A 23,219-nucleotide genomic window follows, 5' to 3' on the forward strand; every position below is an offset into this window, starting at 1 on the left:
TGCTTGTTGTCACAGAATCCTACGTAAAAATGAGTCAGCAGTATGGAAAGGTAGCTAAGAGAACGGGGCTAGGCAGAGAATTGGGGAGTTTTTATAGAATGGTCTAGGCCACCCCAGCTCTGTGAAATCACTCTCTTTCCTTGTGTGTTCATGTGACCTCATTTCAGTGGGTCATTAGCAGACATACACTTCTGAGTCATGGCCTCAGGGACTCTGATGATGCTGATAGCCTGTTTTAGGATGTCAAAGTTTCCCGACAACAGCAGCATCTTATTGCACTCAGAATTCCAGCGGTCTCCTCAAATACAAATGTGTAAAACAGCCAAATACTAGACCTAGCATCTCACACTCTTGCTTGATTTTCTAGGAAGTCGGGGTAAATTAGATAGAATAGTTTCATATGTTTTCCAAGTGTCCATATCCTGGCTCCGGCACCTACTGGTCGAATGATCCCGTGAATGTCACTTCAACTCTGTTTTATCAGCCAGAAGGCTCAGGTCAAAGAGCCTAACTCCCAGAGGCCATGAGAGGATTACACAGCACAGTGATTAGTCCCTAGGACAATTCATGTCCCCATCTGCCCCCTTTGCTCCTGCTCCTGCCCTCTTCTCCTGCTCCCTTCATTGCATACACGCACTGGGCAAAGTACTCTCCCAGGCCCTCAGAACACAGCAGTGAGCAAAGCAGAAATCACTTTCTTCCTTGTAATCACTTTCTAGTGGCAGAAAAGAGATGAGTAAATAAATCAAATATGTAGTTCATCAGTTAGTAGCGAGGGCTATGAAGAAAAAGAGAGAATGTAATGAGGGTAGGGCGTGCCAAGAGACAGTAAGGGTTGAAAAAGAAAGTTCCCATTTTAACCATGGAAGTCAGGGTAGTCTTCACTGAGAAAGTGGCTTGTGAGCAAACTCCTGAAGGAGGCGGGGAGACGGGCGTGTGGAGAACGAGGGAGACAGTGCTCAGGGCCGAAGGAGTGATACGTGCGAAGGCCCTCATGTGGCATCTACCTTCCTGGAAGACTGGGTTAATGATGTCAATTCTATCTACTTTTCTAGCGTCTGTTCCCATCAACTTTGATCCACGAAGCCCTCCCTACCTACATTTCCCAGGACCTGTCGATGAGAGCCTCAAAGAAAGATCTTTTTTATTTCTTCCTCTCTGAGTTCTTAGGGCACCAAAGAAATTGAATCGTTTTCTAATTCTTTCACCTCTTATTTTGGTCCTCCTGACAAAATCACACCTACTGATGATTCATAATGCTGACAATAATGACAGAAGCTTCCATTCATTAAACAATTGTCCAATATATATTAAAGATACAAAGTGTTGCCCTGGCCAGTTTGGCTCCGCGGTTAGAGTGTCAGCCCGTGGACCTCAGAGACCCGGGTTCGGTTCCCGCTAAGGGCATGGGCCTCAGTTGCAGTTTGTCCCCGGCCCCAGCTGGGGTCACGTGGGTGGCAACCACTCGATGTGTCTCTCTCACATCGATGTTTCTCTCTCTCTCTTCTCCCTTCTCTCCCTCCTGCTCTATCTGAAGATAAATGCAAAAGTGTCCTCAGATGAGGATAAAAAATAAAAATTAAAAAAAAAGATACAAAGTGTCAAGGAGATTCATGAGAGGAGCGATTTCAGCAGGTAGAACTAGAGCTCGTGACTTCGACCTCAGTACTGACTCCTGACATTTGGAGCAAAGTCTACCTGTTTAGCATCTTTGTAATATCTGGCTGGCATTCACAAAGCACATTCAAAATGCCTAAATTCTCTGGGACAGCATTCTACAGAAGTGAGGTTGTCATTGCCAAGGTTCTCCTTCCTTCTCCAAGAACGGAACTGAACAGCAGTCACGCCTTGGCCCTTACTGATGAGAAGACCCTCTCCCAGTTAGCCCAAGGGGCAGCCACTTTGTGAGGCTCTGCTACTCAGCACAGGGTGAGGACTGCAGCCCCCTCATTCACAGAGGGCCGACAGAGAGAGGAAGATCTGACCTCATTTGTGTGGATAACCAGACACGCTCCCTCTCGCTAAGGATTCAATCTAATTTCTTGCACGGCGGTTACAGTTAGCTCTGAAACCCTCTCTGTGTGACCGCTCAGCCTAACAGCTGTGGGACATGCAGGGAGAAGATAGTGACTAAAGGAATGATCCGCAAATCAATGCAAAACAACTTGCAGGCCTACATATTGAGGACTGATTAAGGGGATGGACACTGCAAGGCAAATCATCTATTGGTAATCTCTCCTTCTATTGTTCTGACTATGGGCTGCTTCCTCCGCTTGACCTCAGATGGCTTAAACCTGTCTTTTCTGTCTTTATAGGCAGTGATATCCACAGAACCACGCATGGCTCAAGGAGCCAGAACACTCTAGAATTTAAGAAATGAGATTGGAGAATACATCTTTTTTAGTATCTTGCCCAAGTTGCCTGTTTTCTCTTGCGTGTCTCTGGGAAGAGGCCACACAACTGATGAGCTCCAGTGGGCACACTCCGAGTTCTGCCCAGGTCACAAGGACCCCTTCCCTCTCCTCGCTGTCCCTTGAGACCACACAGTTGCTTGGGAGATGAAACCAACACCCGCGAAGCGCATGGAGAATCAGTGGTAAACTAGAGGACTGTTTACGGAAACCGGCGTCTCAGGGACAACCAGTCCCATTCTTCATTCTCAGTGACATCTGAGCCACAAGGTGGTCCAGCTTCTGGGAGTTCACTACCTTCATTTGTAACCAGCTTTAACCAACCAAAACCTGACTGGTACCAGACCTTCCTGCTCTTGGCCATACTTCCTGGGGACACCCAGACAGAACACTGGCCTGGTCCAACTCCTTCTTGATGGAGATGCAAAATCGAACACCCAGATTAGGCGAGGGACGTACTCAAGGCCACTCTGGGAGTGCAGCTCTTCAGAGTCCAGCCCCACGCCTCCCTGTGGGCACTGGTCCTGAGCAAGGTAACTTCTCCGAGCTGCCGGGTGGTTGGGAGGTGAGAAGGACAGTAAGGGTGTGGCAACAATTTTAAAGTCTAAAAGAGCCATAGCAAGTCCACCATTCACTAGGAGTCCACGGTGCTTTACAAAGACTGGAGGATCTGGGGATCTCACGGTGCTACTTACTCCTTCTGACCCATGTGGGTCACTAAAGTGCTCACAATTCTCTCTGGACCCAGGCTGCCCTGAAACACAGGCAAAACTGCTGGCCCACCTGTGTCAGAGACTACGGCTTACGTGTTTTTGTTTTTACTGTTTTTCTTGGCTTGAGCTTTTATACTAATTTATATTTTTCTTGGTACTGATTTTTATGGATGAGAAGAATGGAGTTGGAGGATGACTCCTGTGAGTGGCCTCCATAACTGTGGATTAAAGCAGAATATAAATAAATGAAATCATAAGCAAGGCCCCACTAGCTGGGGTTCCCACCATCCCGAATCAGTCTAGGAAAGCAAGGGAGCATCAAGCGGGCAATTAGTTGGGCGAAGTGTGCAGGGCTTGGCCAGAGTGTTGGATGGATGAATGAGTTCTTCAGTTAACGCATGGTGGGCTCTGGGGCTTTCTTCCCACAATAAGGACAAGACTGATCAAGGCAGAGTCTTACCTTCTTCAATGGTTACATTCCCTCGGAAGAAATACTTCCCGTGGCCTCTGGAGAGCGCTACACCTAAACTGTGCAGAGAAACAAAGCAGACCTTGAGAGCCATGGCATACGACTGGAATAGACTTGTGGGCTAACTTATTTTCCATTTTCACATTTTCATTTCATGTTCTGTAAACAATTTTTCCAACAGTTTATTTTCAAAACCCCACTGATTATAGTTGGTGTTGGTTTTTCTTAGGTTCAATCAGCTGCTTCAAAGCACTTTTTGTGATTGGAAGTGCCAGCAGCAATTGGCGGCTCTCGCGTGTTTACAAAGAGGTGTGGCACACTGCTTAGCCCCCTAGCAAGTCTTTTTCTCGGACGCCCTCAAGAGGGTCACTTGCCTCTCTCTTCACTACCATCTTACGCACCCCTGCCCTGCACTCAGCCAGGGACAGGTCTTTCCAGACCTTCGAGTTTAGGGAGGGGAACGTTAACCCCTTCCCTAGGGCAGAAGGACAGCGTCTACCACCATTACTGTTCTGTGGGCTTCTCTGCTCTCTCCCTCGCCTAATCGAGTAGTCACGCTCTCCCTGGTTTGATTTAAGCTCCTTCCTGCATTTGTCTAACATAAGAGAACATGTTTTGAAAACACAGTCTCTTCATTTGACAAACCCACTTAGCCGTCCCGCGTCCCCGTGATTGCTCCGCTTCTGCAGCGAACCTCCCCGCGGTCCCTGGCCGCAGGGGACAGCTGCGCAGCCCTCATTTTGCAGATTACGCTATAGTCAGTACGTTCTTTCTTTGCTCCGCTCTGCGCGGCAGCGGTTCGGAAACAGGGCGCAGCCCCCACTGAAATAACTTTTTACGGAAGGGGTCACAACCCTGAGTTGACAGCCGCGGAGACCATAGCAGGGCCACATGCGCATCCGTAAGCAGGCAATGAGGCCAAGCCGTTTTCCCAGACTGTCACAGAGAGAAATCACAGGATTCAAAGGTGGACAAGCACAGGACAGTTCAGAGAAATTAACATGGAAATACAACATGTAGGGATGGGATGCTACCTCCACGTTTGAAGGATTTTTGGGGGGGAAGGGGTCATGAAAATAAAAGGTGAAATGAAACTCACTAGGCAGCAAGTTAGATGGTTAAGGACCCTGGTAACCCTCTGGACTTGTCTCTCCACCCTCAGTTGGAACCCCCAAAGCTTATTTGCTTGATAATGAGATGCAAAGCCAAGACAAACTGAGTGAGTTCTCCTGCGTGAGCCTGAACCATCTCCCCCCGTCTGGAAAACAGAAACAGAAGCAGCCTGGGAAAAGCCCCTTCCTCACTCTTTCCAGCCCTTCGGCAGGGTGTTTGGTTCTCTTCGGATGATGACTCTGAGCCTGCCAGCAGGTTTCGTACAAACACAACTGATGGGTCTGATGGAATGTCCATGTATTATGGTCAGCTCTACCTGAATGGAGTACCCTTGATGTCTGTATAATAGTAGTCATTTGTCATCACCAAAACCCGTTTCTAGATTGAAGAAAAAAAGTCGTAGAGAAAAGAAAACATAGTTAGTCTGCTAGGTGAAGTTTCCAGAAATAAATAAAAATAAATGGACACACTGTGATCAGGTTAACAGTACTACATGAATCTTGTTTGAGATAAGTAAAGACAAGAGAAAAATGATCTCAGCGAAAGATATTTATTCCAGATAGAGCTTTCAAAGCTAATTTTTCACAGTGGTTTGTTTTAAATTAAGCGGCAAGAATGTTTGAGAAAAATGTACCCCTTTGTCCACTGTCTTCTTCACCTCCATGGAGAACTTCCCTGTCTTTCGATTCACCATGGCGTTTCTTAACTAAAACGATAAAATAACACGGTGTTAGTTCTTTTTCTGGGTCAGCAAGCCACCCAGACACCTGGCACCCTCCAGCCTAGGAGCGGCTGTCTCTCGAATTGTGGGTGCGCTCGCAGGGAGCCTCCAGGGGCTCTCAGACCCCTAAAACAGGGCTTCCACAGAACAAACACCCCATAGCTGCTGAGCAAGGGGAGAGAGACGGACTACAATCCGTAAATGCCTTTCAACTTCAATTTGGGGTGCTCGGGGACACCTCAGGACAAAAAAGCCTGTGCAATGCTGACTGAGTCCAAAAACGAACCGCCAACAACCCGCCCACACACTCAAGAAGCAAGAATATCTCTGGGGATAAGTGACATTCTCAAAAAGGGTATTGGTGTGTCATGGAGAAATCATTTTTCAAAACTGAAGTTTTTCTACGCGGTAGTTAAAACAAGAAACAAAAACACAAAAGAGGCCAACCATTTGGAAGACAAGGACTAGCTTTTCATTGCGTGCATCATCTTCAAATGCTATCCGAGGAATCAGGGCCCATTAATGGCCTTGCTGACACTGACGGGCAGTGAGCAGGGCGACCTCAGATCTGATAGTTGGAGGTCCCATTTGGAGCGCGGAGCCTGGCTCCTTCCCCCACCCCTGGCTGACCTCTCCTCATTATGTGTGGCCCTTCTGTGAGTTCAGAGAAGGACAGCAGACGCAGTGATGAAAGATGTGCCGTCATGGGAACCAATGGGAGACGACAGGGAAGGCCATTTAATGGACCAGCAGAAGGCTGACGTGCCACAGCCTGTCAGGAGAGGTTCTTTCTCAGCCCGCACCTTGTTTTTTTCCATCCTTTCCCCTCTTTTCTCCTTTGAGGAGCTTGAGTACGATCTAGGCGATGGAAAGCTGCCACACTTGCAAGCAACCTGAATCTGATTCGTGGTGTCTAGATTCGGGTCCCCATTCCCACTTTCGGTGAGATAGAGTAAAAGCATAATATTTATTGGGAGGAATGTATGAAATAAAGCATATTTTACTCTCGATATTTTTTAACAACACATAATGGGCATTTCTGGAAATATTTTCCCATTTTAGCTTTTGTGGTTTTGGATGGGGAGAGCTGGTCTTAATTAAGTCTACTTTCTAACTTTTAAGAAAGGCTCGATTTATCTTTAACATGGTTTTCATTTTTCCTCTTTCTGGTGCCTGCCTAAAGCCATTTGGGACCTTCCCTCTCACATTCCCCAGGCAGGGCAGAGATTAGGTGAGGCCCCCCACCCTCCGGGCCCCCCACCCCCCGGGCCCCCCACCCCCACTCCCGGTAGCACGGAGCAGTCAGCACGGGGCCTGGCAGGATCCAAGGCCCGGGTCACCGACACTTTCCCCAGGCAAATGCTTAGACAATGAGTCTAGAATTTCTCTTGTCTTCAACGGTCATGAGACTAGGTTACATGTATTGAACACCTGCTGGTGGGCAGGATGGCACTGTGGTTAAGAAATGGACCCTGGATCCAGAGCTCTGTGACCTCAGACCAATCACTCACCCTCTCTGTGCCTCGGTTTCCTTTTCTTAAAAATGGAACTAATGACACTGCCCGTCCCACAGAGCTGTGGGGAGGGGGCGGGGGCTAAGATTTAGGGGAGGGCTGGTACCCCTTGGCACTCAGTGAACGCTGGCCGTCCTCCACCATCACCGCGCCAGCAGCAGCGGCCCTTCTGAGCCTCCTCCTCACATTCGTTACCCTCAGACCCCTTTCAGCCGTGTAATGAACCAGGGTGCAGACTCCAGTCGGCTTGACACAGAGGCCCATGCAGTGACCAACGTTCTTCAAACTTCTGACGGGGAGCCTGTAACAAACCCAGCTTCTCCGATGCTGCCCCGATGTCTCCTATTCTCACAGATTTCATTGCTTTTGTTTCATTCTTTTAACTGATGCTCATGAACAACTCAATGCATGTTGTGAGCCTCCCCTAATTCCCCAGGATGAAAACCGCTGCTCATAGCCACCCCCGGGCTGGCACCTCGTGGAACAGAGGCGGTCCCCAGGAGAGAGACGCAATGCAGGGTACAGGCTCAAGTGTCAGGGTTTACCATGACACATCCACTGTCCTGTGACCTCGCTGTGGCCCAGCTTCCTCATCTTTCATCCGTTCCGCCCCAGTGTTCATGAGTGAGGACTTCCAGACACCCCGGGATCCTGCCAGGTGCTCCAAAACCGTGTTCATCATAGTCTCACGGGGCCTGGATAGTGTGACAGACACTGAGCTCTTACTACATGCCAGGCATAGGTTTTAAACCCTCAGATCCATCCCTTCAGAGATCACTAATATCCCCGTTTTACAGGTGGGGAAACTGAGGCACAGCATTAAGCCACTCCCCCACGATCACACAGGCTTTCTGCCCCCTGAACCCACGCTGTTACTTCTGCATGGGAACACATTTGGACAAATTTAGAGCATTAATATAAAAATTGTGTTGTACTAATATAAAAATAATTTATTGCTATTTCTGGATATTTTTTAAATCAAAGAAGATGTTCTAAACATTGACCCTGCAATAGTCTGCGGTTTGGATGTCCCAATAGGCAGTCCCAGGAGCTCGAGGTCCTGGGTCTGGGGCCACAGGAAGGTGGGTTTCTGTCTTCTCTGCCAGAGTATGGAAGGGTGACTGTGCGGTGACAATACAGCTCTGCGGGGCCGCAGCTGTCTAGAAATGTTACTTTTCCCTCTGAGGGGACTGAGACTGGAGAAGGGGACAGCTTGCCCAGGTGCTGTGGTAAGTCAGTGGTACCGCCAGCCCCCGGTCATGGATCCAAGTGGCACCCAGAGCAGAGGTACTGTGCAAGGAAGGGCAGGATCGGTGGTGGGGCTCAGAGCTGCCAACCTCCCGGGAACTTACCACCGCCCGGACTACCGCATGGCCAGCCAGAGCCATGGAAATGGCCCAGCAGAGGGGATCTCCAAACGAGTTCGGGTGTGCTCATGTTAAAATGTTGTATGGGATCAGAAAGTCACCTGTGCCGATGTTCAACTTGACATATAGTCAAAGGAAGGCAAAGTAAGAAGATATCATGACATACCTTTATTATCCCCTATCAGGTAGCCAGCGTTTGCAAGGTGTCCATGCAGTGGACATACAGCGGCTGTCACCACAGCGTGGTTGATGAGGGAAAGGACAAACCTCTTCAGGCTGAACAGGAAAATCTGGTGACTGTGATCAGGGCCGCCGGACTTCGGGAACCACCCGTTCCTCTGGGCCTGGCCTTATCCAGCTCAGACATGCTTCCCCAGAGCCCCAGTGAGACTGTCTCTCCTCTGCACCCCAAAGCTGAGCACCACTTTACTAACGACTGTGGCCACTGGTGGCCATGCTTCTGGTCCCACGTGTCAGAGTTCGTTACGAAGCTTTCCCCAGGAATCCTTGATCACCTTCGGTTTTGTGCATAATTATATGAAGATAGCTCATTCTCCTAGTGCTGGTTCGTTATCCACACCAGGACACGAGCCTCACCTTTGCCGGTGCACAGGCATGCACTTCTGGCCCCTAGTGGATGCAACCCTGGCCAAGCCAACAGATTAGAGGGGGAGGAAGGACAGTGGAGGAACAGGTCTGTTATTCCCAAGCCAGCCTTCAACCAGGAGCTGGAAACAGACTCAGACACAGAGCGCTTATGCAACAAACCCCGCTCTCTCTCCCCAGCTGCAGCCTGGGCTCTCGGGGGTGCTGTGCCAGCCTGGGGGCCCAGGACTCAAGCATGAGCTGCAGAGGTACAGGAAGGGGTGGAAAGAACAAACTAAATGGCCAGAGTTCTCAGGAATATGCTCCAGGAGAAGAGGTCGCGAGGCTTTGGAAAGAAAGGACTTGGAGGAATCTCTGTCAGCATCATCCCAGGTAAGAAAGCAAGTTTCCTGGTGGGCAGTAGGAAAAAGGGCCCACACGGCCACACGAGGGTTTCAGCTGGACTCAGGCAGAAGCTGCCGGGGCCGTACTCACAGCATCACCACCAGCGTTTGTTCAGCAGCTAAGTGCCAGGCACAGCCGATCTCTTCTGCACCCGTTGGGGGAGGATAACACATATAAGGCACTGACGTAGGGTCTTCATGGACTCCTGGACTCAAGGGCTTTTTCTAAGGCACCAGCGTGGTCAAGAGCACTGGGGCCAGGCTGCCCGGCTTGGAGCCCACACTCAGAGCCTTGGACTATGGGAGCAACTCTTCAGGTGAGGACAGCAGAGACATGGACTTCTCAGGACTGCTGGGAGGGATACACAAGTTCGTCCACATGGAGCACTGAGAAGGGTACTGGCGGGTAGGAAGAACTCAACATGTGGGAGCTCTTATTGACGTTAGCTTTATTCTGTTTGTAGAAATAATCGTGTTCATGGTGGAAAGCTTAGGAATGACTAAAAGATCGCAGAAATGAGAGAGACATCATCCTTCACTCCTCCAGCCATCTCTGGGAATGTAAAGATACTGTCCTTCGAAGAGGTGAGCAACTGCAGTGAGTAGGTCCGGGCTATGCAGGTTGCAGGACCCCTTCCTGGCTCACGGGTCCCCGCAGGCCTGTCCTACTCCCCAGATTGTTGACAGGCTGCCCGGATCAGCCTGGAGCTGGAGGTCCACTCATCCTCCACTAAACGAGGTCTTGTTGCTTAATTATTTTTGTGTTTTATCTAGTCTTATTTTGCATGTGTTTTAATAGTATATGTGACCTTACGCCTTTAATTTAGAAGTACATTCGGTCTAAGTTGTAAGTATGGTCATTAAATGCTACAGAAGCCTAGTGGCCCAGACAAGTAGGGCCCTGCTTCCAAGAAGGTCTCTGCAACTGGGCGGACTCACGCTGCTGCTTCTCAAACGGCTTTTGCTCACCTGGCTTTTCCCAGGCCTTGACCCAAAGCCCCCCTTCTGCTACCTACATGCAAACCTCAGTGGCAGACACATGGGTATGTAGGATGCTTTGTGTCGACTCCAGAATCCTCCCATCGACGGGAGAGAAATGGCGACTTGGGTTTTTCCAATCGAACACGTGGATCATGAAGAAACTCACATTTCAAATGTACTGTGCTCCCCAGGTGACAAGTCAAGAGACCCAAACTGAAGAGACAACCAGACACCAGTCTGTGCAGAACAAGAGCCCCGGACTTGGCGGAGCCATGGGCGCTGGGCGGTGGACACCGGCCCCACCCGAGTCGGAGGCAGGCGAAGGCCATGCACACAAGGCTGGGAGCCGAAGGCTCGGCAGCTCCGTGAGAAAGGCAGACAGGATGGGGAAATGAAAGGCCTATTCCAAGTCATTCTCAGCAAACGGGGAGCGCTGCCTGACTGAGCACTAACTGGGGCGCCGGCGATGACTGGAGGGAGCCACGCAACCAGTGTCTTCAAGTCACAGGCAGAGGACAAGTGCGTGTCGGCGGAGCGTTAACTAGCGGGGGGTGTGGATGTGGGGCCCTGGAGGAAGGAGTTTCATCACGTCTGCCTTCCATGTTGATGAAAGCGGAAAAGATGAAGGGCTAGAGAAGCATGGGAACAAGGTTCGAGCCTTCTGGGAGAGAAAACCGAAGGGTCCAGTGAAGTCACAATAAAGCCACAGAGGAAATGAAGACGGGAGAGAAAGGAAGACGATGGGATGCGGCCGCCGGAGATTCACGAGGCCGTTTAGCAACCGCGAGTCCGCAGGACATTGATTAATGGGAAGGTCTCCTGAGGACCCCGAGGACGACGGTAGCGCTGACAATGGTGACCACTCGCCGAATGCTCGCCATGCCACACACATGGCACTTTGATTTATCGCTTTCAATACATCAACACACTGAATATTCAAAGCAGCTCTAGGAGGTAGTTGCTATTATCATGATTCCCATTTTACTGGGTAAAAACAAAAGAACAAGAAACAAAATTGAGGTGCAGACAGGATCATTGTTTCCCCGAGACCAGTAGCCAGCAGGCAGCAGCCCAGACCCCGGGCAGGCTCACCCCTGAGCGCCACTCCTCACCACAAGGCCAGTCTGCCTCTTGGGATGAGCAGGTGGAAAAGAAAGGGCATATATATTAGGTGTGACACCATCAAAAGACCCTTCCCGAGTCCTGACAACCAGGCTTAAAGAAGAAGGAAACAGAAAACGTCCAGGCCACCGAACCACCAATGTGTGGACAAGAGGGCAGAAGAGGACGTAGCTTCTTACCAAACGGCGGTTATGTTGTCTGAACTTGGATTGAAAAAGACTGAGTGCAGGTGTGGAAGAAAATAGCTTAAGTTCTGAAACAGATATGATTTTGGAATTTTACTAGCAAAGAAGACAGCCAGAGATGTGTACAGGCTGAGACGTCCGGGGAGCAGAGGGGGAGAGGAAAAGCCACAGGAGCCAACTGCCACGCTGGCCACGTGGGTGGAAGGCAGAAGAACCAGCCTGGGGATTTCAGATGGTTCCCGTCAACATTTCTCTGGGAAGCCAGACAGAGCGAGGGATGGGACCGTGCCGAGTCCACGGGGAAACGTAAGAGAGGCCCCCAGACCCATCAGGGAGGATGCGGGCAGAGATGTGATCAGAGACAACGGAGAAAAGGCGAAGAGCAGGGATCTGGGCAGAAACACCTGGGCAGTTGTGATTTCATCAGGACCGTCTGCCTGCATCCACACAGAAGCAGCCATGTCTAACACATCTGATTTAATGAGGACACATCAAGACGACTGACGAGGCTAAGCCGTGGGCCTAGGAAAGTTTTGATACAGTACTGGCAGCCGAATCTGTGTGGGAAGTGAGCGAGTGGTGATGGTAGTACGGTGGTGCAGGGGGACACGCTGTTACTGCCCAGGAAACGGGGTGGCCGTGCCCTTGAATCGTCACAGGTGAATTCTGACCCTGGCTTGGCACAAGGCAGAGCCCCCCGCCAGGCTCCCTGGCAGTGACGGTCCCATCAATGGCACCGAAGAGGCATATGGATTCATCAGCTGCAGAAGGGACCAGAGCCCACCGGAGGATGGTTTTTGCCGACTGTGCAAAGCAGGCTGGGTGGCTGGCCTGTGTGCACTGGTCCGACCAGTGAGTTATAAAACTCCAAACTCAGTAAAAGGGCCCATTGTCTCCACGTCCCTCGAGTGGCCAGGTGTCCCTCCGGTAGGCCTCTTGCAGGCTCCCGGGGCAGCCTTCGGGTCCAGGATTGGGTACAATGGAGCTCCCTCCTCATTGGGCTTGAAAACAAATCACTTACCACATCATCTCTGTCTTCCCACTCCACCTCGGAAAGGTCAACGCTACTGTAGTTAGGCTTCCTTCGCTTCTTTCCTTCTTCGTACTAGCAACGGGAAGGGACGGGAAAAGAAAACACGTCCGTGAGATCACCAGCCGGGCAGCCTCTGTCCCCCGTCCCGTGTTGAGGGTGGGGACCACAGATGAAGGGATGTCGGTGCGAGGCCCTGCCTCTCCAGAGGTTTGAACGGCAGGAAAGCAGGGTCAGAAACCTGTAACCATTTGCTCTGAGCGAGGAGAAAATACAAGTCAACTATTTGCTTGATAGGAATTTACTCAGTGAACCCCTTCGTTCTAAACACACCAAATGAAAGGCGAGTTTCGCCCTCCTCGGATGGTTTGTGTGAGGGAGACATTTCCTCTACGACAAAGTGAAAAACCACCCGTTCGAAACACAGGACAGGGCTTACATGTCACGAAATTCCTAGCGGTGGCCCTTGGTGTTTCACGGTTCCCCAACCCCACCTCCTTGCACTCCATACCCTTTGCCACAGAGGCAGAGTCCTGGGGGGTCAAACGCCTGGTGACGTGCAGACACGCAGAACCTGCTGCCCCCTGGCCACAGCAGCCCTGCGCTCAGACGGCTGCGTTCCCCGGGGGGTTGTGGGCGCTGGGAATCGCTGCCACAGTTAACGCCATTGGGCATTTCTCCAGAAGAGCTGACGAGGGCATTAGTAACTGGGGAAGTGGTGTCAGGATCCCCCCCAAATTGCCGACTTTAGTCACCCTGCAAGCCTACCATGTTATCCACCGGATGCTCGTGTGTCTGGACATTCCTGGGTCCAGGCCCTGACTGTTGGCTGCTGGGGTGTTTATAATGTGGGAAAGCCTGCCCTCTACTGTAGGCTCCGGAGAAGCAGCTCGTGACAGTAAGATCTGGCTAGTGGCACGCTGGAAAAAATATGTGTAGGTATGGTTTTCTCTTGTTTGCTTTTGTCTCTGAATAGGTCATCTTTTGATTTAATGGGTAAGATTCTAAGACTCCAAAACCACAAGTTGCCGTGTTGAACACTGCTTGCCTCCCACGCAGGCAGGTGGTGAAGGCACGCGAGACATGAAGGAGAAATCCCTGGGCACAGGGTGAACCAGACAGGTCTAAGCTGGCCCCCTGAAGTCTAGGGGAGACCAGACAGCGCGTCCCTGTGGGCCACACAGGGCCGGGTGGTCTCCCCATCCTGCATTCTGACTGCATCTCAGGAACCCCGAGACTTCTCTGGATACTTCCCACTCCCAACACCCGGAAGGCCACCTCCCTCTAGGGGGCTGGGGGCCCTGATCAGCCCTGGCTGACCAGCCTTCCTCTCCCCTCTCTCCCCTTTCCAGTTGGCAGACACTCCCGGTGCGTGTATGACATCAGGCCCCCTCCAGCTGAGGAGGAAGGGAAGAGGTTCCCCCAGAAGCCGCTGTGAACGATAGCAGATTCTCAGTGGGATCCTGCTATGCAAAGTTCCTGGGTGCAGGGAAGCTCTGGTCCTCGTGAGAGCCAGGCCTGGCTGAGCGGGAGGGACAGGACACGGTCAGCGGGGCTGTCGCCAGAGTCTCACAGTGAGCAGGTGTGACGGGGGAGGACACGTGAAACGAAGACTCCCCACTGTCCCGGAGGAGCTAAGGAGACCTTCGTGGACTACTGTTACCTGTGTTGATGGCTCCGAGTCCCATTTTAGTAAGAGCCATTGCGGAGAGCCACTAGGCCCCCCAGAAGCTCCCATGGCCCCGATCCCAACCATTAAAGGAGAACTTTCACAATCTCTTTGATGGCCTAATGCTAGCTCTCAGCTGTCATTTTGGTGGTGGTTCTCCCTTTGGTGGCTTCAGAAGACTCCTTCACTCATTTATTCCACCTACATTTACTGGACACCGGGTAAGCGGAAAGTCCTCAGAATATATAGTCAGTTAAACAGTGCTTAGCTCTCCCCAGGATTCACTGACAGCTGGTCGCCCCTCTGCCTCTGGAAGGTCAGTTTATTGCCCATCATGCATTTGGGAAAATGGGCTCTAACAAAGGGGAGCTCAGTGGATGGAGCATCAGCCCACACACCGAAGGGTCGCGGGTTTGATTCCAGGTCAAGGGCATGTGCCTGGGTTTGGGTTTGATGCCCCACCCTGGTTGGGGCGCATGCTGGAGGCAACCCATCGATGTGCTTCTCTTACATCATGTTTCTCTTTCTCTCTCTCTCTCTCCCTCCCTCCATTCCACTCTCTCTAAAAATAAATGGAAAAAAAAATCCTCAGGTGAGAATTAAGCAAAAATAAAATAACAAGATAGATAAGATCATATAGCTAGGATGGGGGAGGACACCCCCCTACCACAGTCCCTGAGCAAATTTTCATGGCTAAGCCTCATGTTATTTCAACCACTGTTAAAGAAATTTAAAAAGACCCCAAAGTTCAGAGCACCGAATGTTCCTTTATCCACAGAAAAAGTGTCCACCTGTCTTTGCTAGAAGAGGAAAACCCAGCGATCCTCACACTTAATGGGCATGTGGCCAAGCAAGGTGCCAAGCAGCTCGAGGCTGCCTTTTCTCAGTTGCCAGTAGGACAAATAAGAGACCCTCCATAGCCAAGGGAGGTTGAGAGGATGACATAGATATTGTATATAAAGTGGGGAGCAAATTCCCAAGCGTGAAATAAATCCTTACTATGTAACCAGCATGATTCCTGAGAGCATGACCTTCTTGCTGAAGACACAGGCTCATCGTATACAATTGACCAATATTTCATTTCAATGAAACGAAGGGGACCCATTCAACAGTTTTGCAGGTCACTGCTCTGCAAACCATAGGCAGGCAGGAGGGGTTTGTTGAAGAGGATGATGTCAGGCAATCACACACACAGGTCTTCTCCCGATGTGTATCTTACACACCAAGAGTTGTACACTCAACACCAAGTTGGGACTCAAGACTCTCCTGGCAGAAAAATTCACCCTGTGCTAAAGAACCCAAGTCCTCTTGGATGGCACCTGCAAAAGTGGACGGTGCAGAGAACCCTGCTGTCCGACCATTCATACACAGTCTTTCTTCAGTTTTGTGATAACCACTCAAGAAATGCAGTACATTATATTATTGGCATTCATGAAACTTGAAGAGATTAGCGAGTGAGGGAAAGTAAGATTTCCCAGCACACTGATCAATCAATAAACTGCCATATTCCAGCAAGTCTCTGTGATTTAATTTCACTGAATGAAACAGACAGGGTTGGGCATAGTCCCTCTGGAGCTTGGTTGCGGGAATGCCCCTCCACAATGTCTCCTTAACCAGGCCCGTGAAACAGGTCTGAAAACGCTTTCCATCTGGGTCTTTACTGATGGGTGAGCTCCTTTAGAATATAAACAGCGATGTAGCAGAGTGATTCATTTGGGTGAGAAAAGGAAGTCAGTGGTCTGTTGCATGTAGAAAACAAGTTGAGAAGGATGAATAAACTCTAGCATAATGACCCCAAATCCACCTTTGTCATTCCCCCCATTACGAAACATATTAAAGGGCTAGAGATTAGACCTTCTTTAGGAAGACACCATGCTAAAGATTGTTAACATCCATTCCCCACATTTAAATGGTAACTGGGTTTTTTGTTGTTATTCCCAAAGGGGCCCTTTGACCTTACTCTCAATAAATATAGTTCCAGTGCAGGTAAGACCACCCTTGGTTCAGAGGTAGGCAAGTGACCTGAACATGTGAGGAAGACCCAGATATCTCCAGGACGCGGTGATTGGTTCAGAGATGGGGACATAACTCATCCCAAATGAGACTCCATCTGGGATACTTTCTTGGATTTATCCAGAGAAAGAGGCTCTCTATCCACCAGCACCAAGAAGGTGGGAAGATGTGACCTGGAGCTCATGGCTATCTCCGCCACTACGTTCTGAGAGTGGTGTCACTGCAGAGAAAGCAGAGAGCAGATAGGAAGGAGCAAGGCCCGAAGCATGGAGCGCACACCTGCGTCAGCTGTGCCTGCCATCCGTGTTCCGTTGGATGTTTCATGGACCAATACATTCTCTCCATGTGGGAATTCCCTTTACAAAGATTTTTTAAAAGCTGACTTCAACAGAGTTCTGACTTGTATATAGTATTTAGTGCCTTTAGTTTTTTCTTTTAGAATGAACTGTTTTAAAAGTACATTTTAAGGGAACTGTTGACCAACTGTGGTCCTTGAATGACTATCGAGGAACATGTGATTTGGTGTTCCTATAGGGAACCCCTCGGTTACCTCACTGCTAATCGAGATCAATTACATGTTTAAGCACGGCTGACCCCTGTACCTGTTTTCCCCCTGAGAGGACATATGTGTGTGGCCACAGACAGAGAAGGACAAAAAAATAACTAAATTCTTGGATCTCTGACTCCCAGGCCAGCTCCCCCCCTCCCAGGGGTCTCGGCCGGGACAGACCCCAGGTCCACCAGCCCACTCCCTCTTCCCTGCGTGAGGATCTTGTTACTGCGGCCGAGGCACTGTATATGGCATTTGTTAGTGTATCTGTAATCTGTAACTTCCTTTGAAAATGTGATTAACGAATTGCAAACGGTTTCCAAAGGTTTATAAACAGATACTTTGAGAGCCACAGGTAGGTTTGTAGTTTTTGGTGCCTGTTTTATGAAAAAAATATGTGAGGGAGAATTTAATAAGGAAAGATATTCTGTGCTATGAAATACTTTGAGGTGGAGTTTTAAATAAAGGCCAGATGTGGTGAACACACAAGCCAGCCTGTGGCCTCGGAGGATGGGACGAGAGGGGCACCCGTCTGCGCAGGAAGCGGGCACCACCTGGGGCAGTCTCGGCTGGATGTCAGCGCCCTCCGTGTCACCTGCAGACCCACTTCGGAAACCCAGTGGGCGGGGTACAGCAATGGCCATGTTCACGTCGGTTTGAAAAACCCCCAAATGCCTTTGGTTTTTCTGTGTTCTTTTGGGAAGAGCCAGAGAAAATCAGCTACACACATCCATGCAGCCTCCGTGGGACAAATACTGTGTATGTTAATAATTGATCAACTGTACGTGCTGCTCCCTGCTGCCAACAGGAAGGAAGGAGATGGGGAGGGAGGCCCACAACTGGAGAGGAAGAAGCTCTGCCCGAAGCTGATGCCATCTGCAGAAGGGGCGTGGCTGAGGGCCGCGCCAGCCATTGTCTGGGCAGATGTTTTCCTCCCAGGGCAGCCAGGGTCCCCAGCTGGTGCACACCTTGGCCACATCCCCCAGGGCTTGTCTCAGAGGCCTGCGTGGCCATTCCAGGAGAAGGGAAGAAGGCATGTCTTCTCGCCTCCTAGAGCAAGAGAGTACGGTGTGCTCTCCACAGGGCACTTCGCTCCTGTGCTCCTTCATCCACTCATTCCCTCACTGGCTCATTTGTTCACCCACACACACAACTACTGTTGGACACTGAATATTTATCAGGCACAGAGCCAGTGAATCAGGCCATATTTTAATCAGATTTTCATCGACAGGCTGTGTATACTCTGGGACCAGCATGCACTTGTCTGAGCTCCTCTGGAGCTAGTATACACTTCTCTGAAATCCTCTGGGACCAGCATGCACTTGTCTGAGCTTCTCTGGGGCCAGTGTGCACCTGTCTGAGCTCCTCTGGGGCCAGTGTGCACCTGTCTGAGCTCCTCTGGAGCTAGTATATACTTGTCTGAGTTCCTCTGGGACCAGTGTACACCTGTCTGAGCTCCTCTGGAGCTAGTATACACTTGTCTGAGTTCCTCTGGGACCGTTGTGCACCTGTCTGAGCTCCTCTGGAGCTAGTATACACTTGTCTGAGTTCCTCTGGGACCAGTGTGCACCTGTCTGAGCTCCTCTGGGACCAGTGTGCACCTGTCTGAGCTCCTCTGGGACCAGCATGCACCTGTCTGAGCTCCTCTGGAGCTAGTATGCACTTGTCTGAGTTCCTCTGGGACTGGTGTGCACCTGTCTGAGCTCCTCTGGGACCAGAATGCACTTGTCTGAGCTCCTCTGGGACCAGCATGCACTTGTCTGAGCTCCTCTGGGACCAGCGGGCACTTGTCTGAGTTCCTCTGGGACCAGCATGCACTTGTCTGAGCTCCTCTGGGACCAGCAAGCACTTGTCTGAGCTCCTCTGGGACCAGCGTGCACTTGTCTGAGTTCGTCTGGGGCTGGGGTGCACCTGCTCACCTCTGAGATAAAGATAACAGCGTCCAACTCACAGGGCTGCAGTGAGAAGCTCATGGGCACAAGCATGGCTGAGCACAGAGCATGTCCTAACAAACAGGGCTTGAGATGTGCCCACTGAGCCAGCACTACTAACGGCTAATGTCACTGCTGAGAAACGGCAGCCCTCGCCTCACCGAGCTCATCCCTATAGAGCACATTCACAGGATAAAATGGGACCTAACAGTACAGTTTAGAAATATTTTTGTTTCTTTAAAGAAACAGTTCAACCTGGCAAGGTACCAATTCTTCTCAAGGTCAAAGGGACGGTCCTCAAATAGGGACGTGATTCCCTGGCCTGGTGGCCAGATGGGCCTGTGACAGAGTGATAGTCTTCTCCCCTACAATTTGCAAACCAAGTTCTGTGACTGTCATTGCCTGTCTAGCCTCAGAGGAGGGGACTCCAGAAAAATGGTCTCCCAGTGCCTGATATTAGTCACTATTCTCCTGGCTCAATCTAAACAGTTTGAGTGTTGCTGTTTTTTAAGCTTTATTTTTTTTTCTTTCTGATTATCCATGTAACAACAGCTCATTGTAGAAAATTTGGAAAATAAAGAAAAGTGCAAGAAATGAAGGAAGATTGCCCTCACTCCCGAACGCAGGGGCCAAAGCTGACATTCTGCAGCCCTTCCCACAGGGCAAGTACTTTGAAACAGTTACCGTTCTCAGTTTTCCAAGTTCATTGTTTCTCCAACAGGAATTTATAAAATGTAGCAACCAATCTGTTCTGCTTTCTAAGTCACTGCCTTTAGCGAAAAAAGAAAAAAGGGGAAAAAAGCGAGCGTTTTCTGCCGGGCAGCTTCGCCGCGCGTCCTGTGATTGTCACGAAGAGTGTGTTCCCTGTGCCAGGCACCGATCTGAACACTGTGCATATCTCGTCTAATTCTCACAACTCCGAGGAAGGATGGGAGAAAGCTGAGCCCAGGGATGGAGGTCACTTGGTGACATGCCAATAGACAGTGGGAGACGAGATGCAAAACCAGCTCTGCCTGGTTTCCGAGCATCTGGTCTTTACCACCTTCTGCACGGCCACCCTTGACGCGTCTCCTTGCTAACACGTGTCCCCAGACGGCACCTCCGATGGGACTGCACAGAGCAGGCATACGAAGGGTGGCCGGACGGCTCTGGAAGTCAGGTCCCACCAGCTATGCCCGTCTATGTTAACAGAGGACTCTTTCAGCCTGCCCCCAAACTGGCCTTGGTGGCCAAGGATGCGAGGGTCAGTTTTAGATTCAGAACAACTACCATCGACTGAGTGAGCGCAGTGAGCCACAAGCACAGTGCGCGGTGTTGTGTTTATACCACGCGCAGTGACCAAAACCCGACCTGGGCCTCCGAGAAGCCCCTGAGTGCCTGACCCCACAACAGGCTCCTCCAGAGAAGATACGTGATCGGGTGACACAGACGCTCAACCAGGAGAGACATTCTGATGAGTCTGAATTCGGAGACGAGAGCCTTCGTGTCACGGGAAGATGAGAAGCCCAGATACACAGGCCGTGAGGGTGTGTCGGAAGCCGCAGAAGGTGGTAGCCAGCCTGTAGGCAACAGGGCATGTCGGGACAACAAGCCTTTTCCTTTTTCTAAAAGGTAGCATGCTCTCATTAATTAGTGTTTTTAAGTGTCTCAAAGATGAAAAGTCCTACATGCTCTCTTAGTGTGATTACAAAATCCTTTTGATCGCTGTAAATCTAAAACAGCTTTGGTATTTTTTAAAGAAACAACAATTAACAGGCCGCTTTGAAAACCCAAATGACCTTTATCTTAAATCAGTGTCCTCTGAGTCACACGCACTGTGTGTGGGGAGGAGGTGGCTAGCCCCGCCACCCTCTTTGTAGGTCAGCCGTGGTTTACTGCTCAGCGGCCGCATTGAAATTCCCGTCCTCAAAACGCTAGTCTGTCCTATCGTGGCAAGCCAGTCATAAAGACGAAAACGATGCCGAGAGGCTGGGGTGGGAGGAACTTTCTGTGCCAGCAAAGGGACAGGGAGGAGAGGGGCCTGTGTTGACTCAGGTGAGGGGCGATGCCAAGAAAAGACCACCTCTCCGCAGAGAAGAGAAAAGTACGCGGAGACGACACACAAAGATGCATACAGGAGAGAAGTTAGAGCACTCTCTACAAAACCCTCTGTAAACTATCCTGAGCAAAGCTGAGAGGCCAGACATCCTTCCAAATTTCAAAGTTTCAGACAGAGTTGCACCATGTTCTTGAGCACACACATGTACCATATGCCAGTCACATTCCGTGTTTCACAGAAAAGCTTTCGAAGACCCCCGAGTCGTTCGGAGAGTACATCGAGGGTAAAAACAGGACCTCCGAGGCTGGAGACTACTACATCTGTGACATGTGACATGCGACAAGCAACTTTCTGTTTGCATTTCAGAACTTTATTTGGCATTATTTCTTTGAGAAATTATGATCAAGAGAACCTTGGGTATGTGGACACTGTCAGACTGTTTGGAACCCGAGGAAGAATTGGTTCTAGTTTATTTATTTATTTATTTTTATCCTCACCTGAGGACATTTTTCCATTTTTTGTTCAGGTAGAGTGGGAGGGAGAGAGAGGAAGAGAGAGAGAGAGAGAGAAACATCGACGTGAAAGGAACACATCGAGTGGCTGCCACCCGCATGACCGACCAGGGCCGGGGACAAACTGCAACCGAGGTACGCGCCCCTAGCGGGAACCGAACCCGGGTCTCTCAGGATCGCAGGCCGACGCTCTAACCGCTGAGCCAAACCGGCCAGGGCAGAATTGGTTCTAGTTTAGAAACTGCAAAGACAATGCATTTCTTCATTCACGCAAGTGAGATCAGAAAATAGTATCCACCGACACGATGATGCAACGTGTTAGCCTGAATGAAGTCAGGTTGCTGGTTCTCTCCTGCCGTCAGTACCAGAGGAAATCCCAGGGCCCCTCCCCAGCCCCGTCTCTGGGAAAAGGTCTGCGGTCCGGCTCTCTCAGCTTGGAGGGGTGGTGGTCAGAACAGAACAGAGAGAACTCTGAGCTTCAAGGTTTCTGTGCTCAATGACATGAAGGGCAGGAAGCTGGCAATGAATTTGCAAGTGGAGTAGGAAGCGAGATACAGGAAAGAAGGAAAGAAACCCTTCCTTCCAAGCCTTGACTGGTTTCCACCTGTAAGAGTGTCAACCTACATCAAAGGTGCTACGCCTCCGTGAAATGTGCACTATGAGCGTGTGTGCAATTTTTTTTTTTTATGGAGCTGTTTGGCATGATAGCTTTATTTTGTTTCTCTTTTTCTGCTCATTTTTCTCTAGATACTTGTGAAGGAAGAGAAGACAGGAAGGGAATCCATGACAGTTTCTCTGATTCTGCCCGCGAGAGTCTTTCTCCCTTCTCTCCTGGGGTGGCCGTTGCTCTCCACCCTGCAAGGACACAGGGCTTCGCAGCACAGACCTGTGTGTGCCCGTCTTTTCATCCCATGTGCTCTCTGCCCTCGCCATGCCCTGAGCGCCAAGCTCAACAGGTTCTCATCCATCGTTGGTCCATCCAGACCACTGGACTGGCGACTGAGCAAAATGTGTAATTTTGATATTTGTTAAAACGTGGTTCTCAATTCTACTGGTATATCTTTTATAAAAAGTATTTCTGGAGGCATGCTGGTCTGACTAAGCCCAAGAGACTTCTGATGTCACTCAGGACTCGGGGGAAAATGAAGGTCCCCTGGAGAGGCTGGCTGAGTCCCCGGGGCCTCATGTTTGTCTGTGATCACGGCTGCATGGGCAGAGGCTGGAATGGGCGAGAACACGGCCGCGGCCCGGCAGAGCAGGCAGGGCTCAGCATGCTGCCACAGCCGTCGCTCCTGGCATCTCTTCAGATTGAATCTCCTGTCTCCTTCCCTCTGCCAGCAGCCAGCGTCAGCCCCCTGATGCCACTCCCCTCTAAGCAGCCCTGCTGGGACTCTACCCCTCCAACCCATTCTCCAGGGTCCAACCAGCCACCAAAAACAGATGCTGTCACTGTTTGGTCTGGGGCCTCACGTCTCCTCATGCTCTGTAGGATGGTGTCCACATTCCAGAATGCCCCAGCCCCAGCACTCTGGCTCTGCTTGCTGGCCTCTCTCTCACCACCTGCCTCGCACCTACTCCAGCTAGACCAAGCCGGCTGCTAAAAATGTCAGTGTCGTCCCTGCATTAGGCCTCTGCACACCCCGGGCCATCTACTTCCAACACTCTTCGCTCCACCTCAAGGCCCTCAGGACTCCGCCGAGACATCAGCCCTCTGGGAAGTCCACACGGGCCTGTCCTCGGTCAGTTCAGGTCCTTCCGCAGCCTCCGCGGTCTCTGTCCCCACACGCAGCACACTGGGCTGCAGTCAGCTGCTCGCCCGCAGTGTGCCCACGAGAGTGGCTGGCGAAGAGTCGGTGCTCCATAATGACTTGGTGAACGAGCGGGCAGAATA

General features: G+C 50.7%; 1 protein-coding gene across 2 annotated transcripts in view; it reads right to left on the bottom strand.

Moving 5' to 3' along the window:
- The window catches only part of CACNA2D3 (calcium voltage-gated channel auxiliary subunit alpha2delta 3), an 874,937-nt gene that overhangs the window by 174,410 nt on the left and 677,308 nt on the right, over positions 1-23,219 (bottom strand). For both annotated transcript variants that reach the window (XM_036266884.1, XM_036266885.1), the window contains 4 exons: positions 12,607-12,690; positions 5,341-5,412; positions 5,023-5,084; positions 3,585-3,652 (listed from right to left, as the gene is read on the bottom strand). In XM_036266884.1, the coding sequence (XP_036122777.1) occupies positions 3,585-3,652; positions 5,023-5,084; positions 5,341-5,412; positions 12,607-12,690 (286 nt within the window). The remainder of the gene's footprint in view (positions 1-3,584; positions 3,653-5,022; positions 5,085-5,340; positions 5,413-12,606; positions 12,691-23,219) is intronic.

The sequence above is a fragment of the Molossus molossus genome, unplaced genomic scaffold, assembly GCF_014108415.1.
Source record: "Molossus molossus isolate mMolMol1 unplaced genomic scaffold, mMolMol1.p scaffold_m16_p_18, whole genome shotgun sequence".
Taxonomy (NCBI): Eukaryota; Metazoa; Chordata; class Mammalia; order Chiroptera; family Molossidae; genus Molossus; species Molossus molossus.